Source organism: Lacerta agilis, chromosome 15, assembly GCF_009819535.1.
Source record: "Lacerta agilis isolate rLacAgi1 chromosome 15, rLacAgi1.pri, whole genome shotgun sequence".
NCBI lineage: Eukaryota > Metazoa > Chordata > Lepidosauria > Squamata > Lacertidae > Lacerta > Lacerta agilis.
Genome location: NC_046326.1, coordinates 40841047 through 40855658, shown reverse-complemented (window position 1 = coordinate 40855658; position 14612 = coordinate 40841047). Strand labels below are relative to the sequence as shown.

Here is a 14612-nt window from a genome sequence, read left to right as displayed (position 1 = left end):
AAAGAATGCTCCAACTACCGCACAATTGCACTCATTTCACACGCAAGCAAGGTTATGCTTAAAATTCTACAAGGCAGGCTTAAGCAGTATGTGGACCGAGAACTCCCAGAAGTGCAAGCTGGATTTCGAAGGGGCAGAGGAACCAGAGACCAAATTGCAAACATGCGCTGGATTATGGAGAAAGCTAGAGAGTTTCAGAAAAACATCTACTTCTGCTTCATTGACTACGCAAAAGCATTTGACTGTGTCGACCACAGCAAACTATGGCAAGTTCTTAAAGAAATGGGAGTGCCGGATCACCTCATTTGTCTCCTGAGAAAACTCTATGTGGGACAAGAAGCTACAGTTAGAACTGGATATGGAACAACTGATTGGTTCAAAATTGGGAAAGGAGTACGACAAGGTTGTATATTGTCTCCCTGCTTATTTAACTTATATGCAGAATTCATCATGCGAAAGGCTGGACTGGATGAATCCCAAACCGGAATTAAGATTGCCGGAAAAAATATCAACAACCTCAGATATGCTGATGATACTACCTTGATGGCAGAAAGTGAGGAGGAATTAAAGAACCTTTTAATGAGGGTGAAAGAGGAGAGCGCAAAATATGGTCTGAAGCTCAACATCAAAAAAACTAAGATCATGGCCACTGGTCCCATCACCTCCTGGCAAATAGAAGGGGAAGAAATGGAGGCAGTGAGAGATTTCACTTTCTTCGGTTCCATGATCACTGCAGATGGTGACAGCAGTCACGAAATTAGAAGACGCCTGCTTCTTGGGAGAAAAGCAATGACAAACCTAGACAGCATCTTAAAAAGCAAAGACATCACCTTGCCGACAAAGGTCCGTATAGTTAAAGCTATGGTTTTCCCAGTAGTAATGTACGGAAGTGAGAGCTGGACCATCAAGAAGGCTGATCGCCGAAGAATTGATGCTTTTGAATTCTGGTGCTGGAGGAGACTCTTGAGAGTCCCATGGACTGCAAGAAGATCAAACCTATCCATTCTCAAAGAAATCAGCCCTGAGTGCTCACTAGAAGGACAGATCCTGAAGTTGAGGCTCCAGTACTTTGGCCACCTCATGAGAAGAGAAGACTCCCTAGAAAAGACCCTGATGTTCCACCATAGATCATGCCATAATCCTTTATCATCTTGCAAGGAAATACTCCTTCCCCAGTCGAGGACATTTATGCGCTGCCTTCATAGACCTGAAGGCAGCCTTCGACAGCATCCCCAGAACCATTCTATGGGAGAAATTGGCGAGGTGGGGCATTGATAAAAGGCTCCTTTGGCTCATGATCCAACTGCATGGTGGATCCTCTGCCAGAATTAGACTTACCCCCGCTGGTGACCTTACAAATGCGGTCCCAATAAATAAAGGAGTCCGACAAGGTTGTATATTAGCACCTTACCTTTTCAACCTGTTTGTCAGTGATATGAGAGAGCCTCTAAACGAGTCGCACGCTTACATTCACGCCCCCCGCATCGCAAACTACCGTTGTCCGCTGCTTTTATACGCAGATGATGCGGTGATCCTTTCTTACTCAAGGGTTGGGCTATGTAGGGCGTTAAAGATCTTTACTGCTTACTGTCAATCTAACCAATTGTCCATCAACCACTCAAAATCAAAAGTTGTAGTCTTCTCTAGAAGTCGGAAACTTTTTCAGTGGAAGCTTGGTGGAGTAAAAATAGATCAAGTTTTTAAGTTCCAATATCTAGGGATTGTTTTCCAATACAACCTGAGCTGGAAATCCCAAGTTCTACATCTACTTAACAAGGGCAAAACTCTATCGCATGCACTTCTCCAGTTCTTTTTCTCAGACGGAGCCCTACACGTGCCCTCGGCTTTAAAGGTGTACAACGCAAAAGTTATTACCACTCTTACTTATGCTGCTCCGCTTTGGGCAGCTCTGGTAAATCCGGCCCCGCTGGAGGTGCTGCAAAATCAGTTTCTTCGCCGGCTCTTAAAACTCCCTACGTGTGTTAGTAATGCAGCTATACGACTAGAATTGAAGATTCCTTCACTAGAGACTCTCTTATGGAAACAAATATTCACCTACTGGTTAACTCTTTGGCATAGATTACCCAGCCATTATCTCGTCCAATGTCTTTGGCGTGACGAATTTGCAAACCCTTGGACTGGGAAAATCCACGCCAAACTTCTGTCTTTTGGAATCTCTCCTCCAGATTCGCTTAAATTAGACCCTGCTTCAGCAAAAAGATTAATCAAACAAAGACTGGACGATTTGGAGCTGCAGCGTAATCATATGCTGGGTGGGGGTGTCTGCTCGCCTCGGAATTTTGGAGTTACTCCAATACATCATGTCCCTCTATGCCTATCCTCCCTCTCCACTGCAGGGCACCGATTCGCTTTCACCAAAGCGAGGTTTAATGTTTTTCCTTCTAATGTCCTGAGACATAGATTTTCCAAGGGCCTAGTTTCCGCCTTCTGTGATTGTGATAAAAAGTCAACGGAATCTCTCCATCATATAATCTTTATCTGTTCCCTGCATAGTGAGGCTCGGGCAAAATTACTAAGACCAATAACTCAGAAACTTACAGGTGCACCAGCTGAGTCACACCTTGCCTTACTCCTGCAAGACAATGACTCCTATGCAACCTTGCAGGTGGCAAGGTTTCTAAACTCTGTCATATCTCAAAAAAGGCGCTGTGGCCAACTACACGACTTCTAATTTTTTTGTTTTCTGCTCCCTGATTGCAATTTTAAAACTTGTATTTGTGCTGTGGTTTGTTTCCCTATGACTCCAGGGTCTATGGTTTGCTGTAACTTTATGTTATATATTACATATTTTATGTTTTTATGGGCTTATAGCCGCAATAAAATTTGAATTTGAATTTGAATTTGACCCTGATGTTGGGAAAGATGGAGGGCACAAGGAGAAGGGGGCGACAGAGGATGAGATGGTTGGACAGTGTTCTTGAAGCTACTAACATGAGTTTGGCCAAACTGCGAGAGGCAGTGAAGGATAGGCGTGCCTGGCGTGCTCTGGTCCATGGGGTCACGAAGAGTCGGACACGACTGAACAACAACAACACTCTGGGTGGTCCTTAGCTGGATACAGCCCACAGCATTAACCCACCATCATTTATCACATTGTTAAAATTAAGCCAGTCCTTAAGGCCTGCAGACACTTGGGTTAAAATCTTCACTCAGCACACTGTTTGACCTTGGGCCAATCACAGTCTTTCAGATTAATCTGCCTCACAAATCAGGTGATATAAAAGAAAGGAATAGCTATAATAAAATAGGCTCCCCATTAGTTAATCAACTAAGGCATTAGTTGATTAATCTACTCATTGAACGCTTTCATTTCTCCTGCTCCAGGCAAGGCTCTGCTGGGATTAACTCCTTGTGTAACCGCAGGCTTGACATCTTCCACCATCTGTTTCCAAGCACCAAAGAGCTCATTATTTTATTCTCTATCTGGTCGTAATTACCCCCCCGGGGGACTGACCTCTCTTGTCTTCTGCAGAATCGCCACGAAATGTTGGCGTTGGAACCTCTGCATTCCCTGCTGCGCATGAAGTGGAAAAGGTTTGCCAGGCACGTGTTCTTCATCTCCTGCTGTTTATACTTCATCTACAATGTGTTGCTGACGTTGATCTCGTACTACAGGCCTCAAGCTGAAATGGTAAGATGTCCGCCCCCCCCCCCTCCAAAAAAAATGCCCCACCGTTTCTCCTATTTTGCTTTGTAAAATATGTAGCTGTTAAATATGCAGTGATGGTCACCGACTTGGGTGGCTTTAAATGAGGGTTAGATAAATTCATAGAGCAGGAAGCTATGTATCAATGGCTACCAGCCACAATGGCAACCTCCCACCTCCATTGCTGGAGGCAGTAAATGCCTCTGAATGCATCACAAGTGGGGAGAGTTGCTCATGTGGGCTTCCCTTTGGAGCAACTGGTTGGCCACTGAGAGAGCAGGATGCTGGACTGGATTGGGTCCCCTTTGGCCTGATCTAGCAGCCAGACCCTTCCAATGTTCTGAAAGCTTTGAGTGAAGATTTCACACCTCAGCGCTGTACATTTTTTATGGACCAGCACCTGCCCTCCAATTCCTTGAAAGTTTTCTTCTTCTGCAAAAAAATGCTTTTTTGTTTTTCTACCTCATTCACAGGGTACTTTAGCATGTATTTATATTGTTGTGTGCAGGGTTGCTGTTGTTGCTATTTATGAATTGCCTTGTGCAGGTGTCCCAAGGTGATATACAAAATACAACAAAAACAGCTAAAAATAAACAACAGAACATGAATTTAAAAACTAGTAGCCACCCATGGCAGAAACGTTTCCATTCAGTGTTGAGGAAGCTGGTTGGAACAAAAATATTCTCAGTTTTTTTCTGGAAAGTGCAGGTGTGGGCACCCGTCATATCTCAATGGGGATGCTGTTCCGCAGAACAGGGGCAACCAAAAGCTCTGCTCTGAGTGATCTGTGCAGTGGGCTTCCAAGATCTTTGAAACTTGAAGGAGAAACTCTCCTGCTGACTGATGGTTGGATGGCACCGTGTACGCCTCCTTCCGGCAACTCCTGCAGCCAAGCTTGGTGCCCAAAGTCTTGCTCCGCTTTCCTTTGGACCACATCAGTGAGGCTGAGAGTGGGGGTCTTATTCTGTGGGGCAGCCCAGGACCTCCGTACACACTGCCCAGGCTTGTGCCTCGGGAAGGTCGCTTTGGTGCTAACACAGCAGTTTGACTTCACTCCCAGAGGTGTACTTCATTGTCTCTTGAGACGGACAGATGCCAACAACATAAATGAATTAGGTTGAGCTTGCTTCATCATTTTAAGGGGGAGTCACGTAGGCTTTCCTTTCCATTAAGTGTTTCTCCAGCACTCTGAAGCCTCCCCAGATGCCCACAATTCCTGATCTGAAAAGGCACCATGATCGCTTTCCCCATCCCAACTTCATGTCATCATATGCACCACAACTTGCTGGAAAACTAGTTTGAAAATTTGGGTGTTAAATAATAGATATAGATTCAGTCCTGGGATCATCCTGAAATTTTCCTCTCGCCTCTGTCTTGTTTTCAGGCTCCACCATATCCTCTGAGTTTGACTGATGACCTCAGCTGGCTCCAACTGACAGGACAAGTGACAGTGATGCTGGGGGCCATATTTATAGCAATTAAAGAGGTGAGATTCAATTGTTGTTGTTTGTTTGTTTGTTTGCTTTTTAATGTAAAATCCAAAGTACAAACTATCAATCAAAATGATGAAACACACCGTATTTTCCCGAAAATAAGACATACCCATAAAATAAGCCGTAGCAGGATTTCTATCCATTTGCGCAATATAAGCCACACCCAAAAAATAAGACATAGTGATGCGGTGCCTGGATAGGCGTTGCTATGCAGCGTACCGACGCGGAACAGTTAAAATAAGCCATAGTGTGTTTTCCTGAGGGGAAAAAAATATATAAGACAGTGTCTTATTTTCGGGAAAACGTGGTAGGAGCAGTACAGAGGTTGTATTTTCCATATATATATATATATATATATATATATATATATATATATATACAGCAAAACACATCATGATAGCCAAATTGTGTGATTTGGGGGCAGAGTTTTGCACATCTGGATTTGACACTTTAGAAATTAAATTCAGTGTTAAAATATTACAGGTCCTATTTATCCCTAGAATTGCATAATTTGTGAGTTATTTTCTCTGCAAAAGCCAGAGTCCACATACTCTTGTACCACAAGAGCTCTATGTCCTGTAGTGTCTTCAATTTCTGGGCCAAATAAGTTGTTATGAAACTTTCAATGTGCTCTCTCTCTCTCTCATTCAGTCCAACCCAAGACATTTTGCTGTCTGATGCACAGCTCAAAGGGCACACTTCCTCCTTTAGGACCAACACTTTAAAAAGTCTTGCTGCCCCATTCAGGCTGTGATCCTTAGCTGCCTGCCCAGAAGTACACCCTGCTGAACTTAATGATATTTACTTCTGAATATATATGTACAGGGCTGTGCTAATTCTTGCCTTCACCTGTTAGATTGTAGTGGAACTGGGGCCGGCCCTACCATTGTCTTTGTAAACTGCTGTGTGTTTGTCTCTTGTTCCTGGCTGCTCCTTATGCCTGTAACTGATGCATTGGTCCATCCCTAGTCACTGCTTTGTGTGTATGTGTGTTTTGTTAATCTACTCCTGGCTATTTCTGCCTGCAGAGCGTAGCTATCTTCCTGCTCAGGCCTTCAGATCTCCAATCAATCCTATCTGACGCTTGGTTCCATTTCGCATTGTAAGTCATGCATAAGAATGAAAACGATTACAGCTCTGAAATAACATCCAGTCTTTCTCCGTATAAATGTATATGCCATTTAAGGTCAGATGTGTTCCTGATGCCAGGGCGGCTTTTAAGATGCTTAATACTAGCATCTTAAAAGGCTGTGCTGTAATTATGAATGGGAGAGAAATTCGATTCAGTTTGCCTTGAAAGGCCATCCTACCTAATTCACGCTTTCTGACACAATATGCAGACTGAAGCACAGCCACCCTCTGAAATCCTCACTCCTCCAGATTTCCCAATGCAGTTCTTCAGCCAAGGATTGTGTGCAAAAATGCAAATACTAGGAAAAAATGGGCAGAAAAAAGCATGTGTTGGAGAAAATAACTTACAAATATGCATTATATGGGGGGGGGGAATTGCATGCAAAAATGTGTCTATTTCAGGAAATACGCACTAAAATGCAGATGGATTTCCATGTGGACTTTACAAAATAATAACCACAGTGTAGAAATGCAGAGGATTAATTTTAGAATGGAAAATTAGAAACTGAAATTGACAAATGCCCCCATCCTTAGTAGTTGTAACATACCCATGTCAATCAAGTCTCTACCTGATTCTCAATTGTCCAGTTTTCCTCACAGATGCAACTTTTTTCCTGTTGTGTCTTGACAGTTTTATACAAGCCGTGTTGGTTGTCTTCTCTGTCTGCTTGTACTTCTTCTCCTACAAAGAACACCTTGCGTGCCTCGTCTTGGCCATGTCCTTAGGGTGGGCCAACATGCTGTATTTCACCCGGGGTCTGCAGTCCATGGGAATCTATAGTGTGATGATCCAACAGGCAAGTATGCACTTCCATGTTCCGTTCCATATTCGGAGCCATCATCTGGAGATGATGGCTGCCTGTCCATCATCTCCAGAACCCTGGTCTCAAAAGTGCTCGTCCTTCAGAAGGGCAGCTCCATTGCTGCATGAGTCCTTATTGTTACTTTTTGCAATATGGAACTTGGCTATAACCTTGGTTCTTCTAATGCCCATTTCCCCTTCTTTTGAAACAAAGCAGCCTGTCTTTGAGGGAAGTGCAGAGACTCAATCCCTGGCATCTCCAGGCAGGATGGGGGAAAGATTCCCTGCCTGAGACCACGGAGAGCCACAACTGGTAACAAAGAGATAGATAGATGATGGCTATGCTTTGCCTCTATTGGGCTTGCTGATGGGAAAGTCGGCGGTTTGAATCCATGCGATGGGGTGAGCTCCCATTGCTCTGTCCCAGCTCCTGCCAACCTAGCAATTTGAAAGCAAACTAACACGAGCAGATAACTGCTGCGATGGGAAGATAAATGGCATTTCTGTGTGCTCTGGCAGTCATCACGGTGTCCCGTTGTGCCAGAAGCGGTTTAGTCGTTCTGGCCACATGACCTGGAAAGCTGTCTGCGGACAAACACCAGCCCCCTCGGCCTGAAGCGAGATGAGCACCGCACACCATAGTTGCCTTTGACTGGACTTAACTGTCCAGGGGTGCTTTTCCTTTTCTGTTCCAAGGCAGTAATGCTTCCGAATACCTGCTATTGGAAGGAGGGGAGATAGCTCCTGTGATCAGGTCCTGCTTGCTTGTTTCCCACAGGCATTCTCTGGGTGGCCACTGTGAGAACAGGATGCTGGACTAGTTGGGCCATGGGCCTGATTCAGTAGGCTCTTCTTGCATTCTTATGGAGCAATGGTCTGATTCAGCATAAGGATCTCTGAAGCACATCTTAATGCAGACAAATTGAGAGAGCCAGTTTTGTCTTCACAATGTATCAGCAAAAATGCATTTGGAGTCAGCTTTCCAAATGCACATAGACTGAACACACTGATGCTGATAACTTGGACTACTGAAAGAGGGAGAGCGGTAACCTGAAGAGTTTTGGGGTTCTAATTAACATGCCATTGTGTTTTCCTTTTCCTTTTATAGGTCATCTTGCATGACGTGATAAAGTTTCTAGTGGTGTACATTGTATTTCTGCTTGGATTCGGTGTAGGTAAGCAGAATTTGATGGTTACTATAGGAGGGTAGCAGTATCTTAAAAACATTTTGCATAGCTGGAATGGTGAGCTATCTAATCTTTGCTGGACTAAGCCTGCAGAACTCATGGCCCGCCTAGGTAAACATAGCCCTGCTCTGCCCGACAAAGCATTCAGTGAAATGTGTAAGCTTGCATTCTCTTACACCAATCCAAATTGTACCAATATATCATTTTGATCTTCCACATGACAGTTCATGCGGCCAAGTTTTGTGTTGTTTCCACAGAATATCATTCTAATACTCTGCCCCATATTATTTCTCCATTGAACCCAGATGTACCAATTCTGCAAAAAAATGCAGCAAGTAAAAAACAAAACAAAAACAAAACACCCTGTGGAAATAGTAGATCCAAATTAAACGGGGGTGGGGTTTGTGGGATGGGATTTTAATGGGGACAACATTGTGTGGGTGATGAACAAAACTTCTTTGGATGAGCAGCATCATGTCTCCAATAGACTGCAATGTGGAAGCTTCCCCCCAACATTTTCTTCTGAATATGGGGTAAGATAAATGCAAGGATTGTGGAGTCTTTAGGGAGCTTGTCAACCATTCTTGATCCTGTTAAGAACTCCTAGTAAACTTCCAGAAAAGCGCACAGGAGCACAGAAGACATTCTACAAATATACGATATAATAATAAAGGTGCCCTTCTCTCTTTCTCTCTTAAACACAGCCCTTGCTGCCTTGATAGAGTGTCCTGAAAACAGTAAGTGCAGTAACTTCAGCACTTTAGGAAATGTTGAGATCGAACTCTTCAAACTCACTTTAGGCCTCGGTGACCTGGAGATCCATGATGATGCAAAATACCCCATTCTGTTTCTGCTGCTCCGCATCTCCTTCGTCATCTTGACCTTTGTTCTCCTCCTCAACATGTTGATCGCATTGATGGGGGAGACGGTGGAAGATATATCCAAGGAGAGTGAACATATCTGGAGGCTTCAGGTTGGTTTTCCCATTACCACTGGGGGGAAAAAACATATCCTTCTAGCCAAAATCTAAACCATGCCTGTAAACAGAATGTCAGCTGACAGCACCAATCAGCTGATTGGCACAGCTAGTTAGTCCCCTCGTCTTAGCATGGGTGTTCTCAGTGGGGCTCATTGTCAGTCCTCGACTAGCTACCGGTAATTAGTGGGTTTGCAAAGGAACAATCAAGTGTTTCCTAATCCTTTTGCAGTCATGTATGATATCTGGTGTGGGGAATGCAGGTGTTGTTTGGAGAAAACAGGCCCATGCTGGGCCTAATGTGGGTTCCCATACCTGCTGTAGACCAAGAGTGAGCACACCTTATGTTTGTGGGATCTCTTTTTCTTTATTCTTTTTGACTAGAAGTATGAAATCCACCCACCAATAAGCATTCTTAAAAGTTGTTTGTTTGTTTGTTTTACATTATCTGGTAACATTTTTCTTGTTACCACCAGAGGGCAAGAACTATTGTAGAAACAGAAAAGATCCTGCCAAAATACCTGAGGAGAAAATTCCAGCTTGGAGAATGGTGCAAAGTGGCAGAGAATGATACCAGGTTATGTTTAAGGTAAATCAGATGTTCAGAAATGGATGAAGCTGCTCTGTTTTGATAACTGTGTACTATTAGAGAGAGAAATGAACCAGCTGTACATATCATGTTTAAGGGATCTGATAGTTTCCAAGCTGCTCTTTTAATTGTGCTGCCACTGCATCAAGGCTTCTAGTTGCGGTGGCTATGTTCTACCTCCACTGATGTCCCATAGGGAAAAATAAAATACGTCCATCTCTACAAACGGAATTCCAATCTTGTATAAAAAGTGAAACTATGCTCTGAACCAGTGGTGGCCAATCTGTGGCACTTCAAATGTTGTTGGACTCCAACTCCCAGCAGTCAGCATCGCCAATGGTTAGGGATGATGGAAGTTATAGTCTAGCAACATATGGAGGGCCACAGGTTAGCTGCCCCTGCTGAAAACATGACATTACTTTTTCATATACTGATTAAGTGTGCACCGATTAAATGAATACTGAGCCCTGATTAAAAATCTGAAAACATGATGTGCGTCTGTCATGGTGTAAAAGATGAATTATTATAATGTGTGAATTCTCTAACTAGGATTAATGAAGTCAAATGGACTGAATGGAAAACACATGTTGCATTCATCAATGAAGACCCAGGTCCAACAGGTAAGATTCATTTCTAATTTTTGGAGTAATTTATTTTAAAGCTTTGTGGCCTTTTTGTCCTGTGTGTGTGTCTCGGGGGAAGGAACCTCAGGACCAGGGACTGACTTAAATGCCCTCTAAATCTCTCTATCTGGCCTTTGGGTCTCTCCCCAGCCCACACTCCTCACTGAGTCCTGTGTTCTTGATGTGTGATAATGCCTTACTTGCCTGCATGGGGGATGGAGAGATGTATGGGCTTACGTATTAAACCTCTGACATTTGCACAACTGGAGTGTAGCCTCCCATCCAAGGAAAAGAGTTACATTTGTTAATTCACCCAGTTTTTCCTCTGGCTCCACCCACCATAGGCATGCCTATGAAGGATTGGTCTGAAGAAAGTTGCCTACCCTTTGGTATAGACCAGAAGTGGTTCACTAGGTGGGGTGGGGCTGCTTTTGCTTACTGGGAGAGGCTAGGTGGTCAGCTCCAGTCCTACTGGGTCAGGTTACAAGGCCTTTAACAAATTGGGTCCAGGATACCTCAAAGGCCACCCAATCACATATATATGTGTCCTGATCACTGAGGTCTTCGGGGGGTAGGCTGGGGAGTCACTGTTAGTTGTCCCCCAGGGCTCGGATGCACAGATTGTATCCACCAGGAGCCATGGTTTCAGATTGTGGGCCAATTTTACAGAACTTCCTTCCAGCTGAGGTCAGACAGGCCCACTTTCTGTTAAACGCCCAAGGCCAACTGAAGATGTTTTCATTCTGGTAGGCATGTTCAGTGATTTTATAGTTTTAACTGAATTAATATTCCTTGTGTTGTAGTTTTGCAAACTGCTTAGAGACTATTGTAGTTAAGTGGTATATAAATTGTTTAAATAAGTAATAAATAGTGCAAATGCTCTGGTGCAGCAAATCCAGTGCTCCTAATTAGTGTGTTTGCATGACATCAGCCTCCTTGCCCACTCCCTACTGGTAAGCAACAGCAACCTATCAGACAGGAAGCTAGCATAGAAGCTCCACCCTACCCAGTGTACTGCTTCTGGTGTAGACAATGCCAACCAAGATGTGTCAATGATCTCTGATTAAGAATAAAACAGCTTCCCAAGCCCACTGTACACACAGAAGATGGATCACAGCCTCATTGAATAAGTGGGACATGTGCTGTTGTACTTACATACACAAATTTATTTATGAAAGGTTTTTAAATGAATGTACTGGTGAGGTGGGAAAACAATTTTGTCTATTTTTCTTTAGATTACAGCAGAATGAATGACACATCAAGGAGTAATAGCAAGACCACTCTGAATACGTATGAAGAAATTTATGATTTGCCAGAAACATCTGTTTAACGAAAGAACACAAGAAGAGCCTACTGCATCAGGCCAATGGCCCATCCCAAGTCCAGCATCCTGTTCTCAGAGTCGCCAATCAGACGCCCAAATAGGAACCCCATAGAGCTGCACGTTGGACTATATAAGACTATCTGGTCTCCTAGCATAATGACAGGGGTGTGGGCAGGAAAGGCTTCTGCTGTTACTGCTGCTATTCCTTACACAGCCCAGCTTTCACTTCCAGAGGTTGGCTGAACTGGTTTCTTGTGGAAATGATAGGCATCACTGTTGACAGAAAAGCAAAGTCCTGGAAGGGGAAATATGGGCATCGACATGGAAAAGAAAGAGCAACTGGTCCAAATGCTATGGTGAAATAAGATTTTGAGATAGCCCAATTGTGTGAAGGTCCATCAGCGTAAGTTCAAGGAATGATTATTCGGTTGGGCCTCTGCACTCCAAATGGTAATATATTCCATGGACTGAAGGCATTTAAATATTTGGTTAGGGTGCCACAAATGTTGCTTCTGTGCTTTGACCAACTGCGTAGCTGGAAACAGAGTGCCTTTTCACAACTGCTGGCCCTCCATCTCCAAAACCAACAACTAACTTTTCACAACTCTGCTTTGAAAGTGTGCCAAATGAAACCTCAGGTCTATAAATATTTTAAAGATAGCTCTTTGTCAAAATGTTTTCTTCAAACTTGGCAATATGTGATACAGAATCTCTCTCTTGCCTTTTTGAAGGGCGCTGTTTGTTTGTTTTACTTCCTATGAAGCCTTGAGACTGTTGGTTGTACTATGGGCAGGGGTGGGCAAACGTCAGACTTATGGGATCTACTTCTATTTTTACTAGATTCCCTTGGGATCTATTTATTTATTAGATCCTTGAGATCCACCAACTAGAGCCGGGTGCAAAAGACATATGCTTAAAAGAATATTGAACCTAGAAGCTTTTTTAGGTCAGCAGAATGGGACAGAGTTATGCATGAAAACCTACTCTTGGTTACCTCTATGCTGTCTTCATTTCAGCAGTATAAATTAAGGGCGGTGCAGGGAGTCATTTTGTTGCTGCTATTGTTGCTGGGAGTTGGAAATCCTTGCCAATCTACTGCAAATGGCCCTGAGATGTTCTAGTAGATCGCTATCTACCTTCTTCCATCCACCTCTCTACTAGGAAACAATGAAGAAATTATGACACACAAAGTGCATTTCAGATTTGAAGTGAAACCACAGTATGAAATCTTCAGCACTAACCATTCTGAGAGTGGTTATTCTCTCAGACCCTTCCTGTGCTTACCTGGGTACCTGCTTGCCCGGGTGCAAGAAGACAGTATTGCAGAGGGAATGGATGGGAGGAGCCACCTCACCTCTTGACTTTATTGGGAGATTCAAAAAGGTGGCCAATCTTATCCTGCGAAAGGAAGATGAGCACATATCCAAAGGGAATATTTTATATGTGTTTATGGTATATATGTACAGTATTTATATCCAGTCATTCCTGCAGAATGTGCCTTAATTCTCATGGATACTTACTGAAGAATGTTCTTGTTTTTATGTTGTGAAATTATGAATGATGGTTTGCATGCTAACAAGATGTGTATGTACACATGCACAGAGACACTGGTGCAGCAATAGCCCAGCATATTTTTCCGAAGACTATTCTAAGGGCGTGTCTTTATGGCCGTTGTACCCTTTTGCTTCCCAATCAGCACTTTAGAGCCAAATGGCCATTTGAGATAAGTCTTCCAAAGAACAAAAAAAGAGGAAAAAGATAGAAACTATAATATGGTACCATTGTTATGCTGAATGTTATGACCTTTATTTAAATATTTGTTGTTATTCAATGTTTTTAAGAAAAAGATATTTATTGTGAATAAGAGAAATAAAATGGATACTTTTATAAACATTTGATTCTCACTTGTGTTTTGTTTAGTTGTTCCACAAATTACATTAGCACCAATAAATAGCAATAAAAGAACAACAGGAGCATAGCATAGGCTATGAAATTAATCCCACCCAATGGACTAGAATGTGGTCTAAACCTCCCTTTAAGTCCGTATCAGTCAAAAGAAGGGAATTCACTCAGAAACTCATCTACAGGTGGTACTTAACACCACGGAAACTGGCACTGATATGCCAACATCACTAAGATGTTTGTGAGGCTGCAGCTCCACAGGCACATACCTCCACATGTGGTGGGAATGCCCTAAAATCCAACCCTTCTGGACTGCAGTCCTACAAGAGGTATACAAAATAACTAAACAGGCATTAGAACTCACCCCAGAACTGGCTCTACTGAACATCTTCCAAGATCATAATGACCACTCACATTATATATAGAGCTTATAACCCACCTACTCTTAGCAGCCAGAAACCTCATAGCTAGACACTGGAGAGAACTGTCAGAAGTAAACATGGACCAATACACTGAAACTGACACGGGAACAAATAGAAGAGGACGTCTTCACCCCAGTATGGCTCCCCTTTATCACATACACAGCCCAACAAGACAGCAACAAGAATCCACTGTGAGCATACAAATCAATCTGGCTTTGGAAAGAACCATTAAAAGTGGGATATTTTGGAATTAACTGGAAACGGCACATTTTAAAGGTTTTACAGCCTTTATCTCCACACTTTTCTTTGTTGCTTTTTTTTGCTATGTTAAATCTCTGCTGGGGTTCTCTCACCAAAGGGTGCTTGCCCCCAAACTTTGATAGTGACTTCCAGGATTTCCAACAAAACCTCTCCCATAACAGCAGCTCTTCCAGAACTTGAGATGCCCTTACTGGTATAAAATACAGGTTTAATTTGTCCATTGCCTCTTCTCCTT

The 14612-nt window shown here is 43.1% G+C and overlaps 1 protein-coding gene across 1 annotated transcript in view; it reads left to right on the top strand.

The window, feature by feature from the left end:
• The window catches only part of TRPV3 (transient receptor potential cation channel subfamily V member 3), a 33511-nt gene extending 20720 nt beyond the window's left edge, over positions 1–12791 (top strand). Inside the window, exons 13-21 of the mRNA XM_033171541.1 lie at positions 3494–3652; positions 5052–5153; positions 6189–6262; positions 6923–7088; positions 8202–8268; positions 8985–9253; positions 9733–9845; positions 10395–10465; positions 11704–12791. Coding sequence (XP_033027432.1) covers positions 3494–3652; positions 5052–5153; positions 6189–6262; positions 6923–7088; positions 8202–8268; positions 8985–9253; positions 9733–9845; positions 10395–10465; positions 11704–11798 — 1116 coding nt within the window. The 3' untranslated portion in view covers positions 11799–12791. The remainder of the gene's footprint in view (positions 1–3493; positions 3653–5051; positions 5154–6188; positions 6263–6922; positions 7089–8201; positions 8269–8984; positions 9254–9732; positions 9846–10394; positions 10466–11703) is intronic.
• The last annotated feature ends 1821 nt before the right edge of the window (positions 12792–14612 follow it).